Source organism: Phoenix dactylifera, unplaced genomic scaffold (assembly GCF_009389715.1).
Source record: "Phoenix dactylifera cultivar Barhee BC4 unplaced genomic scaffold, palm_55x_up_171113_PBpolish2nd_filt_p 000728F, whole genome shotgun sequence".
Taxonomy (NCBI): Eukaryota; Viridiplantae; Streptophyta; class Magnoliopsida; order Arecales; family Arecaceae; genus Phoenix; species Phoenix dactylifera.
This window is the reverse complement of record NW_024068105.1, coordinates 17,032-31,592: the sequence shown is the minus strand read 5'-3', so window position 1 is coordinate 31,592 and position 14,561 is coordinate 17,032. Positions and strand designations below refer to the sequence as shown.

Genomic DNA, 14,561 nt, shown 5'->3' with positions numbered 1-14,561 from the left:
TCCAAGAACCTGGAGAGAGAGGGTGTGAAGGGACCCGAATCATGCCCGCTTTACAGCAACCAAAAGGAGACCACCGATCGTTTGTTTCTTGTAGGCGATTACTGGAAACAACTACGGCGCCTACTTCTAAGAAGTAGTAGGAAGCCACAGGCCCCGCCTCATTACCAAGACCTTTGGAGAGACCGGCGAGCATATCTACCCCAAACAAGGAAGAAGTATAGTAGCGATGGATTGCTCTACTGCTACTTGCTGTTGGAGTATATGGACGCGGCGAAGGCCTTCTACGAAGTGGGAAAGATGGTGGCCTTTCTGTTTAGGGATTGGACGTCGATGGGCAAAAACATCGAATGTGAAAGGCTTGCTCTGAAGCTGGATCTGTTGGAAATAAATAAACTTAATTATGCATTAAATCAAGAGATGCTATTTGAGACGTTTGTGTTTCCAAAAGACCTTTTGTCTTATCTATGAAAGTTACTTAGAATTCCTCTTCATAAGTAAAACCGTAGTGTCATTCATAAATATGACTCTTAGTATTTTGTATAGAAGTTACTTAAAGGGTTGTAAAATCCTCTTTATAAAGGGTTGTTATTTGAGTCATTTTGTAATGAAAAGAATTAAAGAAATTTAATATAGAGAAAAGTCCTCTTCATTCCTTAGTGAGAAAAATACTACGTATTCTTCTTCTTCTCTATCCACCTCTTCAAAGTGGTATCAGAGCTATATCATGGCTACCGGAGTGCTTCCCATTCCTCGTCATACCAATACCAACTATGAGAATTGGAGTATCCAAATGAAGGCGTTGCTTGGATCTCAAGATATTTGGGACATAGTCGAAAGAGGCTATGTAGAAGCCGAAGATAAAGATATTCTTATGGCGCAACAACGAGAGACTTTGAAGAAAGACAAGAAGGCTCTCTACTTCATCTACCAAGGCCTAGATCATGCCGCTTTTGAGAAGGTTGCTAGTGCTACCAATTCCAAGCAAGTATGGAAGATCTTACAAAATGCTTACAAAGGTGTAGAAAAAGTAAAGAAGATTCGTCTCCAAAGTTTGAGAGGCGAGTTTGAAACTTTGCAAATGAAGGAGTCCGAAGTTGTGTCGGACTATTTCATAAGGATGTTGACCGTTGGGAACCAATTGAGGAGGAACGGCGAGATACTTGATGATAATCGGGTCTTGGAAAAAATCCTACGATCCTTGGACCACAAATTTGATTATGTTGTGGCGGCCATTGAAGAGTCCAAAGACTTGGACACTATGACGGTGGATGAGCTTATGGGTTTACTTCAAGCCCATGAGCAAAGAATACTAAAGAGAAGACAAGAGCTATTGGAGCAAGTCCTACAAAGCAAGCTCTCCATCAATAACAAAAATGAGGAGTCAAGAGGCGAAAGTAGCCAAAGAGGCCGTGGTCGTGGCCGAGGACGTGGTCATGGTAGAGGTCGAGGTGGATCTTATAGTCGTGGTAGAGGCCGTGGTGACCACAACAATGTTGGAGAAGGCAACCAGAATCGTGGAGGAAGAGGACAAAGAGGTAGAGGCCGAAGGTATGACAAGGGTTAAGTTCAATGTTACAATTGCAACAAGTTTGGGCATTATCATTTTGAGTGCTACTCTAATCAATCTAGTCAAGTTCATGAGAAAGCCAATTATGCCAAAAAGGAAGATGATGGAGATGATGTGCTTCTACTAGCACGAAAAGGAGGAGATGCTATCAATCAAAATATGTGGTACTTGGACTCCGGTGCAAGTAACCATATGTTGGGGCACAAAGAAATTTTCATGGAGCTTGATGAATCGGTGAATGGCCATGTCTCATTTGGAGATGCTTCCAAGGTAAAGGTGAAGGGCATTGGTAAGATACTTATTCAACTCAAAGATGGAAGCCAACAGTTTATTTCCAATATTCTATTATGTGCCTGATATAAAAAACCAACATTCTTAGTATTGGGTAACCCTTAGAGAGAGGAATTGATATGCAACTAAAGGAAGGAAGCTTCTATCTAAGGAAACAAAATAAATTGATTGCTCATGTTCCTATGTCAATTAACCGCATGTTTGTATTAAACATAAATCATATTGTTGCTAAATGTCTAAGTGCATGTATGAATGATGTATCTTGGCTTTGGCATTTGCGGTTCGGACATGTAAACTTCGGTGCTCTGAAGTGTCTTTCAAGTAAAAGAATGGTGAAGGGGTTGCCTTATATTGATGTCCCTAATAATATATGTGAGGAGTGTGTTCTTGGCAAACACTCAAGGAGGAGCTTTCCAAAGAAGTCTTACAACAAAGCAAAAACACCACTTCAACTTATCCACACCGACATTTGCGGACCACACTCCAAGCTCAATTGGAGGTCGACGTTATTTTCTAACTTTTATTGATGATTTTAGCAGGAAACTGTTGGGAACCCGCCTATGCCGCTGATATTTCAAAACAAAAATCAGATTGCAGCGGAATCGGCATAAGCGGGATCGCCGTTCATCGCATGAACGCTGTTTCTAGACCGTTCGTAGTTAGATAAGAATTAATACTTTTAAAACCTTTAGGGAGATCAAATCTTCACCTTGTGCGGGTAGATGATCACCGCAAACTGAAGCTCGTGGTTTTAGGTTGAGGGTTCGTTTGAAGCCGTTCAAACGTCCGGCCTCTACGGGTATCCACACGAAGCAGAGGACCTGATCAAAGATCTCTTGTCTTCCCGGGGTGCTAGCTCCCTTGCAAAGACTTCTTTTGATGGCTGATCTCCTCTCTTTCTTTCAACTCTTGAATATGCTTGAGAGGAGGAAGAAGAAGGATGAAGAAGAGGATGAAGAAGAATCCCCATGCAGCCTTCTTTTCTTCCTTGCGTTGGATGAAGGAAGGGAAGGGGAGGAGGCCGCCAACACTTGGATCTTCTTCTTCCCTTGCTTGCGGCTGAAACAAGGAGAGGGAGAGGGTGGCCACGGCACAAGAGGGAGAGGCTTCAATGCATCTAGGGCGCCGGCCTCATAAGCCCTTTTATAGCCATCAAGGGCTCCTCCAAAGTAGGAGCCCTAGATGACTTTCCAAAGAGGGGGCGCCGGCCCCCTCTCTTGTGCCGCACCAAGTGATCAAGGGGAGGGGCTTGCACCCCTCCCTCTTGGTAAACCCTAGTCCACATTAGGGTTTGCATTGCCCTAATGTGGTCAAGCCCTAATCCTATTAGGGCTTAGCCCAAGGGTGAACCAATGGATCCAATCTAGGTAAGTCCTAATCCAATTAGTACTTGAATCAATTTTGACTCAATTGAACTCTTCAATCCTAATCCAATTAGGAGTCTTATTGATTCATTAGATTAATAATTAATTGTGACTTAAGAAACCCTAATCCATATTAGGATGTATTTAATTTTAGTCCTAATCCAATTAGGACTCAATTTGAATCCGAAGTCCTAATCCAATTGGGACTTCTAGGAATCCTATTCTAAGTAGGAATTCATATTGAATTCAAAATCCTATTCTAAGTAGGATTGTGGAAATCCTAATCCAAGTAGGAATCCCAGTCCTACTCCAACTAGGATTCTCAGTCCTAATCCAATTAGGACTCTAGGAATCCTACTCGAAGTAGGACTCTTGTTTCAAGTCCAATTAATTAATTCCCTTTGTTCCTTCTTCAACTGAATATCAATCGAATTGATTATTTGTGATTCCTAATCACTATTCAACCATCAGATCGGTCAATACTTCTAGTGTGTGTGACCCCATAGGTTCTACTCTGACTGGTAGTGAGATATATTGTGATCTCTATCACAATATCATTGAAGACTCCTTTCAATGGGTTGGAACGATTCCAACTCAACTCATTAGGATTTATCGATCATCAAGATAATCTCTATGAGTCCCACCATCCACCAGTGACACCTAGCAGCATGTAGTGGCTACCCAGCAGAATAGAATGGTGAACCTCTAGGTGCAGTTAATATGTGATACAGTCCTACTATCGTGGATCCCTACAGGACGGAGGTCATGGACAACTCGTCAAACCCCATCGTCCGTCATATGTGAAGATTTATTCGACTTAAGTTCGAGAGTGGAAAACTCTTTCTCCACTGTGCATACTGCCCCGGCCGAGGTCTTACGAACTCAGTCTTATAAATCACATAGGATCTCTCCTTATCTATCAAGGTCGATAGATTCCTTATAGGTGCATACCCTACTCCTACAGTGAACTTACTGCAGCCAATCTACACTGCATGGACCCATATGACTAGAGACCATGTATGTGTGCAGTCAAACTACAATAACCTCACTGTGAGTAGCCGAAGCACCGCAGGTCAAAGGACCAGTCACACTACTGCAACATCAAGCAAGTCACTGACGAGTCGATAGACATCCAAGTGACTTCTTGTATTGGTCACGCTCAGTACCCTTGTTCTTAACAAGCACCTGCACTATTACTTCAGTGTCGCCACACTGTGGACTCGAGTCTCGTCCATCCTTAAGGAAAATAATCTATGCACTGATCTCATCGGATTGATCACCGTCCTCGTGATGATCCATCGATCAGGAGCATTTAGAAATTAATCACCAATGATGCATGGCTCAAATTCTTAACTCTTAAGAATATGCATCATCATCTTATTAATTCTTGGACGATTCATAGACACATAAACAATATGAATGAAAAAGATGCCTTTTATTTATTCAATAATAATAAAGTCAAATACAAATTATGTCCCAGAATTAATAATGTGTCAGCCAAAAATTGGCTTCTAGGGCATACATCTAACAATCTTCCACTTGCACTAAAGCCAATCAGTCATATATCTTAGTCCCATCTTCTCAAGGTGGGCTTCAGTCTTTTGCTGACTTAGCTGTTTAGTGAATGGGTCTGCCACGTTGTCCGCGGAGTCTACTCTCTGCACCTCGACATATTTCTTCTCAACATAGTCGCGTATGAGGTGGAAGCGCCGCTCTATATGCTTGGACTTCTGATGAGACCTTGGCTCCTTAGCAAGGGCTATGGCGCCATTATTATCGCAGTAGAGTGTTATGGCATCTGATGACATTACATCCAATTCCGCAATGAATTTCTTGAACCAGAAGCCTTCCTTAGCAGCTTCGGAGGCGGCGATGTATTCAGCTTCCATAGTAGAATCAGCAATGATCGGTTGTTTGGAACTCTTCCAATTTACCGTACCACCATTGCACAAGAACACATATCCAGATGTTGACTTTCTATCATCGACATCAGTCATGAAGTCTGAATCTGTGTATCCTTCTACCTTCAACTCTGATGATCCTCCAAAAACCAAGAATAAATCTTTAGTTCTTCTCAAGTACTTAAGAATATTCTTCACAGCTGTCCAGTGTTCTTCACCTGGATTTGACTGATATCTGCTTGTGACACTCACAGCAAGAGCTATATCAGGTCGTGTACATAGCATGGCATACATGAGGCTCCCTATTGCCGATGCATAGGGAATCTTGCTCATGCGTTGAATCTCTTCAGATGTGTTGGGGCACATCTTCTTGGAGAGATGAATTCCATGCCTAAGGGGTAAAAGACCCCTTTTGGAGTTTTCCATGCTGAACCTTTTCAGCACTTCCTCTATATACATTTTCTGTGATAGGCCAAGCATCCTTTTAGATCTATCTCTATAGACCTTTATTCCCAAAATATAGGATGCTTCCCCAAGGTCTTTCATGGAGAACTCTTTTGACAACCAGACCTTGATCGAGGTTAGCATGGAAATATCATTTCCTATCAGGAGGATGTCGTCCACGTACAGTACGAGAAATACGACAGCGCTCCCACTAACCTTTTTGTAAACACACGGTTCCTCTTCGTTTTTGATGAAATCAAACGTTTTGATTGCGTCATCAAAACGAGTGTTCCAACTCCGAGATGCTTGCTTTAGTCCATAGATGGACCTTTGCAGCTTGCAGACCTTGTGATCTCCATCACTGGAAGTGAAACCCAGAGGCTGTTCCATATAGATATCTTCATCAAGATATCCATTCAGGAAAGCAGTTTTCACATCCATCTGCCAGATTTCATAATCATGAAATGCTGCAATGGCAAGCAGTGTTCGGATGGATTTCAGCATGGCTACAGGTGAAAAGGTCTCCTGATAGTCAATGCCTTCGCGTTGACTATACCCTTTCGCCACCAGCCTTGCCTTAAAGGTCTCTACCTTTCCATCCGGACCTATTTTCCTTTTGTAGATCCATTTACATCCAATAGGTACAATACCTTCTGGTGGATCTACTAAGGTCCAGACTTGGTTGGAATGCATGAAGTCTAACTCTGACTTCATGGCTTCCAGCCATTTCTCGGAATCGATATCAGATATCGCCTCGTTGTAGGTTTTGGGATCTTGTGTATGATCCCTATCTCCCACTAGAAATATTTTCTCGGTATCCTCTTCTAGTATACCTAAGTATCTATCGGGAGGATGGGAGACCCTACTAGATCTACGAGGTGGTCGAGGGACATCGTGTACTGGCTCTATATGAATGGGTTCGATAGGATCCATGACTCGTTGCTTTTCAGAGACTTTCTCTTCAAGTTCAATTTTCCTCCCACTGCCTCTATCAAGGATAAACTGATTTTCCAAGAAGATGGCATGACGGCTCACAAACACATTGTGATCCTCTGAGATGTAAAAATTGTATCCTACTGACTCTTTAGGATATCCTATAAAACGAGCACTTATGGTCCTAGCCTCTAACTTGTCTGCCTGTAGTCTCTTGACGTGGGCAGGACATCCCCAAATCTTGAGATGACCAAGACTTGGTTTCTTACCATGCCATATCTCATACGGTGTGGTAGGAACTGATTTAGAGGGAACTCTATTCAATAAATAAATCGCTGTGAGTAAGGCATCTCCCCAAAGGAACATAGGTAAATCAGTGAAGCTCATCATGGACCTGACCATATCCAATAGGGTCCGATTCCTCCTCTCTGACACCCCGTTGAGTTGAGGCATACCCGGAGGAGTCCATTGTGAGACTATGCCATTGTCCTTGAGATAGTTCTGAAATTCTCCACTAAGGTATTCTCCTCCTCGATCTGATCGAAGAGCCTTAAGGAGTTTTCCAGTTTGTTTTTCTACTTCATTTTTGAACTCTTTGAACTTTTCAAAAGATTCAGATTTGTGTCTCATCAGATACACATACCCATACCGTGAATAATCATCGGTAAAGGTAATGAAGTACGAATAACATCCCCTGGCTAGCACATCGAATGGGCCACATATATCTGTATGTACTAGGGTAAGTATTTCAGTGGTCCTCTTCCCATGTCCTACAAAGGGTAATCTGGTTATTTTTTCTTGAAGACAGGATTCGCAAACTGGATATGACTCGGAAGTCAATGAGCCGAGAAGCCCATCTTTATCCATTTTGTTCATTCTGTCCTCTCCAATATGGCCAAGCCTGAGGTGCCACAAATATTTTTGGTTTATCTCATCCCTGGATCTTTTGGATCCTTTAGCATTCACTACTTGCTCAGACACATTTATAGATACATCCATATGCAAATGATAGAGACTGTCAATCATAAAACCACGTGCGACTATTTTATTTCTTAAATAAATAGAACAGCAGTCTTTGTCAAATGTAAAAACATGACCTTTCTGTGCTAGACATGAAACAGAAATCAAATTTCTGCTAGCAGCATGTACATAATAGCAGTCTCTAAGTAATAAACTAAAACCAGACAGTAGTCGCAGATGGTAGGTGCCGACAGCCACAGCAGCAACTTTTGCCCCGTTGCCAACCCGAAGGGTTACCGCACCTTCCGCCAGCCTTCTACTTTTCTTTAGACCCTGCATGGTAGTGCACAGATGAGCACTAGAACCAGAATCTATAACCCAACTAGAAGTAGAAGAAACTGTTAGATTAGTTTCAATTATGAGCAAATCTATACCTTCTGAAGGTTTGTCACCTTTCATGTTCTTCAGGCTCTCGAGGTATGAAGGACAGTTCCTCTTCCAGTGGCCGTCGACATTGCAGTGGAAACATTTTTCTTTGTCATTAGCCTTTTTCTTTTGAACTTCCTTCTTTGGCTTCTTGTCTTTCTTCTACTTCTTTGCAGGCTTCTTTTTCTTCCAAGTAGATTTTCTCTTGGAACCAGAAGTCAACTCAGCAGCAAGGACATTGCCCCTTGAACCTTTCAAGGCTCCCTCAGCAGTTACCAACATGTTGATCAGTTCAGTCTTAGTGCATTCAATCTTATTCATGTGGTAGTTTACTATAAACTAACCAAATGAATCAGGAAGTGACTGTAGGATCAAATCCACTTGCAATTCCTTGTGCATGTTCATTCCGAGCTTCTCAAGCTCCTCTAGGTCCTTGATCATAGTCAGACCATGATCATGGACAGACTGCCCTTCGCGCATCTTTGTCTTGAAGAGCCTCTTGGACACTTCAAAACGAGCTGTGCGACTCTGCTCACCATACAACTCTTGCAGGTGTGCTAGTATGTCCCTAGCAGTCTTGAGATTCTCATGCTGGCATTGGAGTTCATTTGACATGGATGCCATCATATAGCATTTAACTCTAATGTCATCATTCAGCCATTTTTGTTGCATCTGTCGCTGAACATCAGAAGGACGTGCTGGTAGTGTGGGGATATCTGAATCGAGTATGTAGCCTATTTTCTCATAGCTCAAAACAATTTTGAGATTTCTAAGCCAGTCCTTGTAATTGGTTCCGGTCAATCGGTTGGTCTCAAGAATACGGGTCAAAGGGTTTGAGGCTGACATTATGATCTGTAGAGAGTAAAGATTCTAGTTAGACTTTTGTACTTGATCCTAATCTGTTCTAAGGTCTTTTAGAACAAATATAACTCCCACTATTTTCTCGAATTCCTCACACTCCCCTGGTAGGAAAACGGAAATCCTACACGACTAGGGTTTCTAGTGGGTACTGCGGTTCCACCGATTTACATGCCACCTCACCTAACAGTTATTGATGACACATAGATTGATGAATGTACAACTCTTGTACAATGCTTCTCAAGCATGTTGCAGTGCTTCTTGGTTTCTAAGCCATGAAGACCTCACCTAACAGTTATTGGTCCCATTTCTTAGTTAAGTCAGACCCACCGTATAACCGTAGGAATAAAGTCGTCATTGGGTCCTCACCTAACAGTTATTGGTGCCCAACCCCACCTTTACCCTACAACATCTCATGTCTATAGAGAGGTCCAGCCCCCCGATGCAACTTGCCCACTGTGTCCAGCCGAGACAAATCAACATCAGAAAGACCTTAGCAGCTCTACTACAGTGGAAGACCTATTGACTTAATATTGGTTAATCAGGTCTTAGTGTTTGCAACTTGAGCTCTTCATAAGAGGTAATCGAACAATTGGCCAGGTAAGCAGGTGGGAGGCTCCCCTTACTCAGAGAGTAAGGTCCTAATTAAGTAACCACCTTTCATGCTTTCCTAGACACCAATTAGATCAATTAATCTAATATGACTTGCTCATGTCGGTTCACTCTCGACTTGATTGAGGAGGTTTTAATTTAGGTCTCAATTGGGTTTGCTACATCACATGTAAACCTATCTACCCGACTCACATTCACATCACATGCAAACGGCACATTGCAGGCAGTTATAATCACAGCAATAATTAAAGCTAAACTTTAAATAGGTGATGATCATGGATTCTAATTAGGTCGTATTACAAGCACATGCACGTCAATCGATCAACTGATCTTCAACTCTTGAATTGGTTCCAAGCCTCCTTGACTCGATCCTTGACCAACTCTTGATCCAATCGCCATCAACCGCTTAGAGCCCTGTTCATCTCATGCATCATCTTCGACTTGATCGTTGACGTACATCACATCACAGAAAATACAACCAGATATAAAATAAAAATAAAAATAAATTACATCCCCTTTTAGGAGGCACGCAGGCCTCTCAAAACATCAAATAAGATGCATGCAAGCATCTGTAAAATTACATGACATTGCAGATCACATCGCAGGTCTTTACATTTAATACCAAAAGGGTTTGAATCCTATAATCATCACCATATGCAACAATTATAATTTTCAGATCTGATAATTAATTGATTATCTCATGACATAGGTTGCTGATCATGCTAATCATGATTCTATACTTTGTAATCACATTAACAATGCTATTAGAATCATCCTTTTATCATATAAAAATCAGCATGTAAAAATCAGCACCCTAGAAAAATTCTGCATGCAGAAAATTTTCAGCATGCATGATCATTCAATTTTCAGATCTAATAAGCCTACTTATAATTAATTCTTACCTTAAACTACGAAATCTGGCTCTGATACCACTGTTGGGAACCCGCCTATGCCGCTGATATTTCAAAACAAAAATCAGATTGCAGCGGAATCGGCATAAGCGGGATCGCCGTTCATCGCATGAACGCTGTTTCTAGACCGTTCGTAGTTAGATAACAATTAATACTTTTAAAACCTTTAGGGAGATCAAATCTTCACCTTGTGCGGGTAGATGATCACCGCAAACTGAAGCTCGTGATTTTAGGTTGAGGGTTCGTTTAAAGCCGTTCAAACGTCCGGCCTCTACGGGTATCCACATGAAGCAGAGGACCTGATCAAAGATCTCTTGTCTTCCCGGGGTGCTAGCTCCCTTGCAAAGACTTCTTTTGATGGCTGATCTCCTCTCTTTCTTTCAACTCTTGAATATGCTTGAGAGGAGGAAGAAGAAGGATGAAGAAGAGGATGAAGAAGAATCCCCACGCAGCCTTCTTTTCTTCCTTGCGTTGGATGAAGAAAGGGAAGGGGAGGAGGCCGCCAACACTTGGATCTTCTTCTTCCCTTGCTTGCGGCTGAAACAAGGAGAGGGAGAGGGTGGCCATGGCACAAGAGGGAGAGGCTTCAATGCATCTAGGGCGCCAGCCTCATAAGCCCTTTTATAGCCATCAAGGGCTCCTCCAAAGTAGGAGCCCTAGATGACTTTCCAAAGAGGGGGTGCCGGCCCCCTCTCTTGTGCCGCACCAAGTGATCAAGGGGAGGGGCTTGCGCCCCTCCCTCTTGGTAAACCCTAGTCCACATTAGGGTTTGCATTGCCCTAATGTGGTCAAGCCCTAATCCTATTAGGGCTTAGCCCAAGGGTGAACCAATGGATCCAATCTAGGTAAGTCCTAATCCAATTAGTACTTGAATCAATTTTGACTCAATTGAACTCTTCAATCCTAATCCAATTAGGAGTCTTATTGATTCATTAGATTAATAATTAATTGTGACTTAAGAAACCCTAATCCATATTAGGATGTATTTAATTTTAGTCCTAATCTAATTAGGACTCAATTTGAATCCGAAGTCCTAATCCAATTGGGACTTCTAGGAATCCTATTCTAAGTAGGAATTCATATTGAATTCAAAATCCTATTCTAAGTAGGATTGTGGGAATCCTAATCCAAGTAGGAATCCCAGTCCTACTCCAACTAGGATTCTCAGTCCTAATCCAATTAGGACTCTAGGAATCCTACTCGAAGTAGGACTCTTGTTTCAAGTCCAATTAATTAATTCCCTTTGTTCCTTCTTTAACTGAATATCAATCAAATTGATTATTTGTGATTCCTAATCACTATTCAACCATCAGATCGGTCAATACTTCTAGTGTGTGTGACCCCATAGGTTCTACTCTGACTGGTAGTGAGATATATTGTGATCTCTATCACAATATCATTGAAGACTCCTTTCAATGGGTTGGAACGATTCCAACTCAACTCATTAGGGTTTATCGATCATCAAGATAATCCCTATGAGTCCCACCATCCACCAGTGACACCTAGCAGCATGTAGTGGCTACCTAGCAGAATAGAATGGTGAACCTCTAGGTGCAGTTAATATGTGATACAGTCTTACTATCATGGATCCCTACAGGATGGAGGTCATGGATAACTCATCAAATCCCATCGTCTGTCATATGTAAAGATTTATTCGACTTAAGTTCGAGAGTGGAAAACTCTTTCTCCACTGTGCATACTGCCCCGGCCGAGGTCTTACGAACTCAGTCTTATAAATCACATAGGATCTCTCCTTATCTATCAAGGTCGATAGATTCCTTATAGGTGCATACCCTACTCCTACAGTGAACTTACTGCAGCCAATCTACACTGCATGGACCCATATGACTAGAGACCATGTATGTGTGCAGTCAAACTACAATAACCTCACTGTGAGTAGCCGAAGCACCGCAGGTCAAAGGACCAGTCACACTACTGCAACATCAAGCAAGTCACTGACGAGTGGATAGACATCCAAGTGACTTCTTGTATTGGTCACGCTCAGTACCCTTGTTCTTAACAAGCACCTGCACTATTACTTCAGTGTCGCCACACTGTGGACTCGAGTCTCGTCCATCCTTAAGGAAAGTAATCTATGCACTGATCTCATCGGATTGATCACCGTCCTCGTGATGATCCATCGATCAGGAGCATTTAGAAATTAATCACCAATGATGCATGGCTCAAATTCTTAACTCTTAAGAATATGCATCATCATCTTATTAATTCTTGGACAATTCATAGACACATAAACAATATGAATGAAAAAGATGCCTTTTATTTATTCAATAATAATAAAGTCAAATACAAATTATGTCCCAGAATTAATAATGTGTTAGCCAAAAATTGGCTTCTAGGGCATACATCTAACAAAACATGGGTGCATCTCTTGAAGGAGAAGTCAGAAGCATTCAAGCTTTCAAGGAGTTTAAAACTTTGGTGGAGAATCAAAGTGGCTATACCATCAAGGCATTGCGGTCAGATCATGGAGGAGAATTCACATCCAAGGAGTCTGAAGCTTTTTGTAAAACTTATGGTATTTGGAGACCCTTGACCGCTCCATACTCACCTCAACAAAATGGCGTCGCGGAAAGAAAAAAACGAACTATACTTGACATGATCCGAAGCATGCTTAAAACAAAGAAGATGTCGAAGGAGTTTTAGGGCGAGGCCGTCAATTGTGCGGTCTACTTGCTTAATAGATGCCCCACAAAGAACTTGAAAGAAGTAACGCCACAAGAAGGATGGAGTGGTTACAAGCCTGATATCTCTCATTTGAAGGTGTTTGGGTGCATAGCTTATGCACATATTTCCGATCAAAGAAGAAGCAAGTTAGATGATAAAAGCTTACCATGCATCTTCATCGGGTACAATGCAAGATCCAAAGTCTATAAACTCTATGAACCAAAGAAGAAGAAAGTCATTGTAAGCCGAGATGTGGAGCTTATTTATGTAAAGACTCATGATCAAGTTGCAGACATTTTTTACTAAACTACTTGGAGTTGATCTCTTCAACAAATTCAAAGGTTTGCTTGGTATGAAGGATGAAAGACAATTAAGTTTAAAGGAGGGTGTTGGAAATAAATAAACTTAATCATGCATTAAATCAAGAGATGCTATTTGAGACGTTTGTGTTTCCAAGAGACTTTTTGTCTTACCTATGAAAGTTACTTAGGATTTCTCTTCATGAGCAAAACTGTAGTGTCATTCATAAATATGACTTTTAGTATTTTGTATAGAGGTTACTTAAAGGGTTGTAAAATCCTCTTTATAAAGGGTTATTATTTGAGTCATTTTGTAATGAAGAGAATTGAAGAAATTTAATATAAAGAAAAGTCATCTTCATTCCTCAGTGAGAAAAATACTATGTATCCTTCTTCTCCTCCATCCACCTCTTCAGGATCGTCTCAGGAAAAACATCTTATTAAGGGTATCAACTTTGACAGCCATTCCTACTTGATGGGATGGATTCATGCAATACCTTGCTTAGAATGAGGAGGTTAAGGTGCCTCCGACCTCGCTTCTCTTGATTCCCACTTCCATGACGTCGTCCAGTGATGACCTGCAGATGCGAAAGTGAACAAACTCACTGTCTTCTCTATCCCTGTAAATTCCTTTCTGCTGCTCGCTATATACATATAACCTAATATTAAAATCTTAATTTAACATGGGGGAAGCATCTTGCTTCCCTAATTCTACCTCAAAAAATTATTTCTTAAATGAGGGAATATTATTGTGATAAGATGACAGTATTGTTTATGCTAATTTTATATGTAATTTAAATTTGCTGGTCATATAAGCTTTTTAGATTTGTTCTATTACTCATGAATATTTTTATACAACATCAAGCAATTTTGTACTTGATTTTTTTTCGAATATTTTTGGATTTATTGAGCAATGCTCGGACTTCGAATCCTGGATTGCATCACTAAAGGAGCCATGTAATCCATAATCGCAGCCATGACTCCATGTCTTTTATATATTAAGTACAAAAGCTTACATTCTTTGACTCTGATAGTATCGGGTCTTGGTTCAAATTGGAATCGCCTTAGTTTGCAGTTTGTTTCTATTTCAGTTTTCCATCTATTTATATTTTTATTTTATATGTATTTAATTTTATATTTTTATTATTTATTTTATGTGTTTTTAATTCTTTTTTAAAATAATAATTATTTTTATTTTATTATGTCTTTAAACATGCATTGCAAGTGCTATTTTTCTAGAGTATGTACTTGTATATTTTAGATGGAATTTTCTTCTCTCAAGAGGAGGCACATTTTTCTTCTCTTGAGAG

General features: G+C 40.9%; 1 protein-coding gene across 1 annotated transcript; it reads left to right on the top strand.

Annotated features, from left to right (window-relative positions):
* Positions 1–724: 724 nt before the first annotated feature.
* On the top strand, positions 725–1,856 carry LOC103696044 (the record flags this gene model as incomplete). Its single annotated transcript, XM_039120174.1, has 2 exons — positions 725–1,548; positions 1,630–1,856. Coding segments are annotated over exons 1-2 (1,051 nt in total), but the record flags the coding sequence as incomplete, so codon positions are not given.
* Between the last annotated feature and the right edge of the window lie 12,705 nt (positions 1,857–14,561).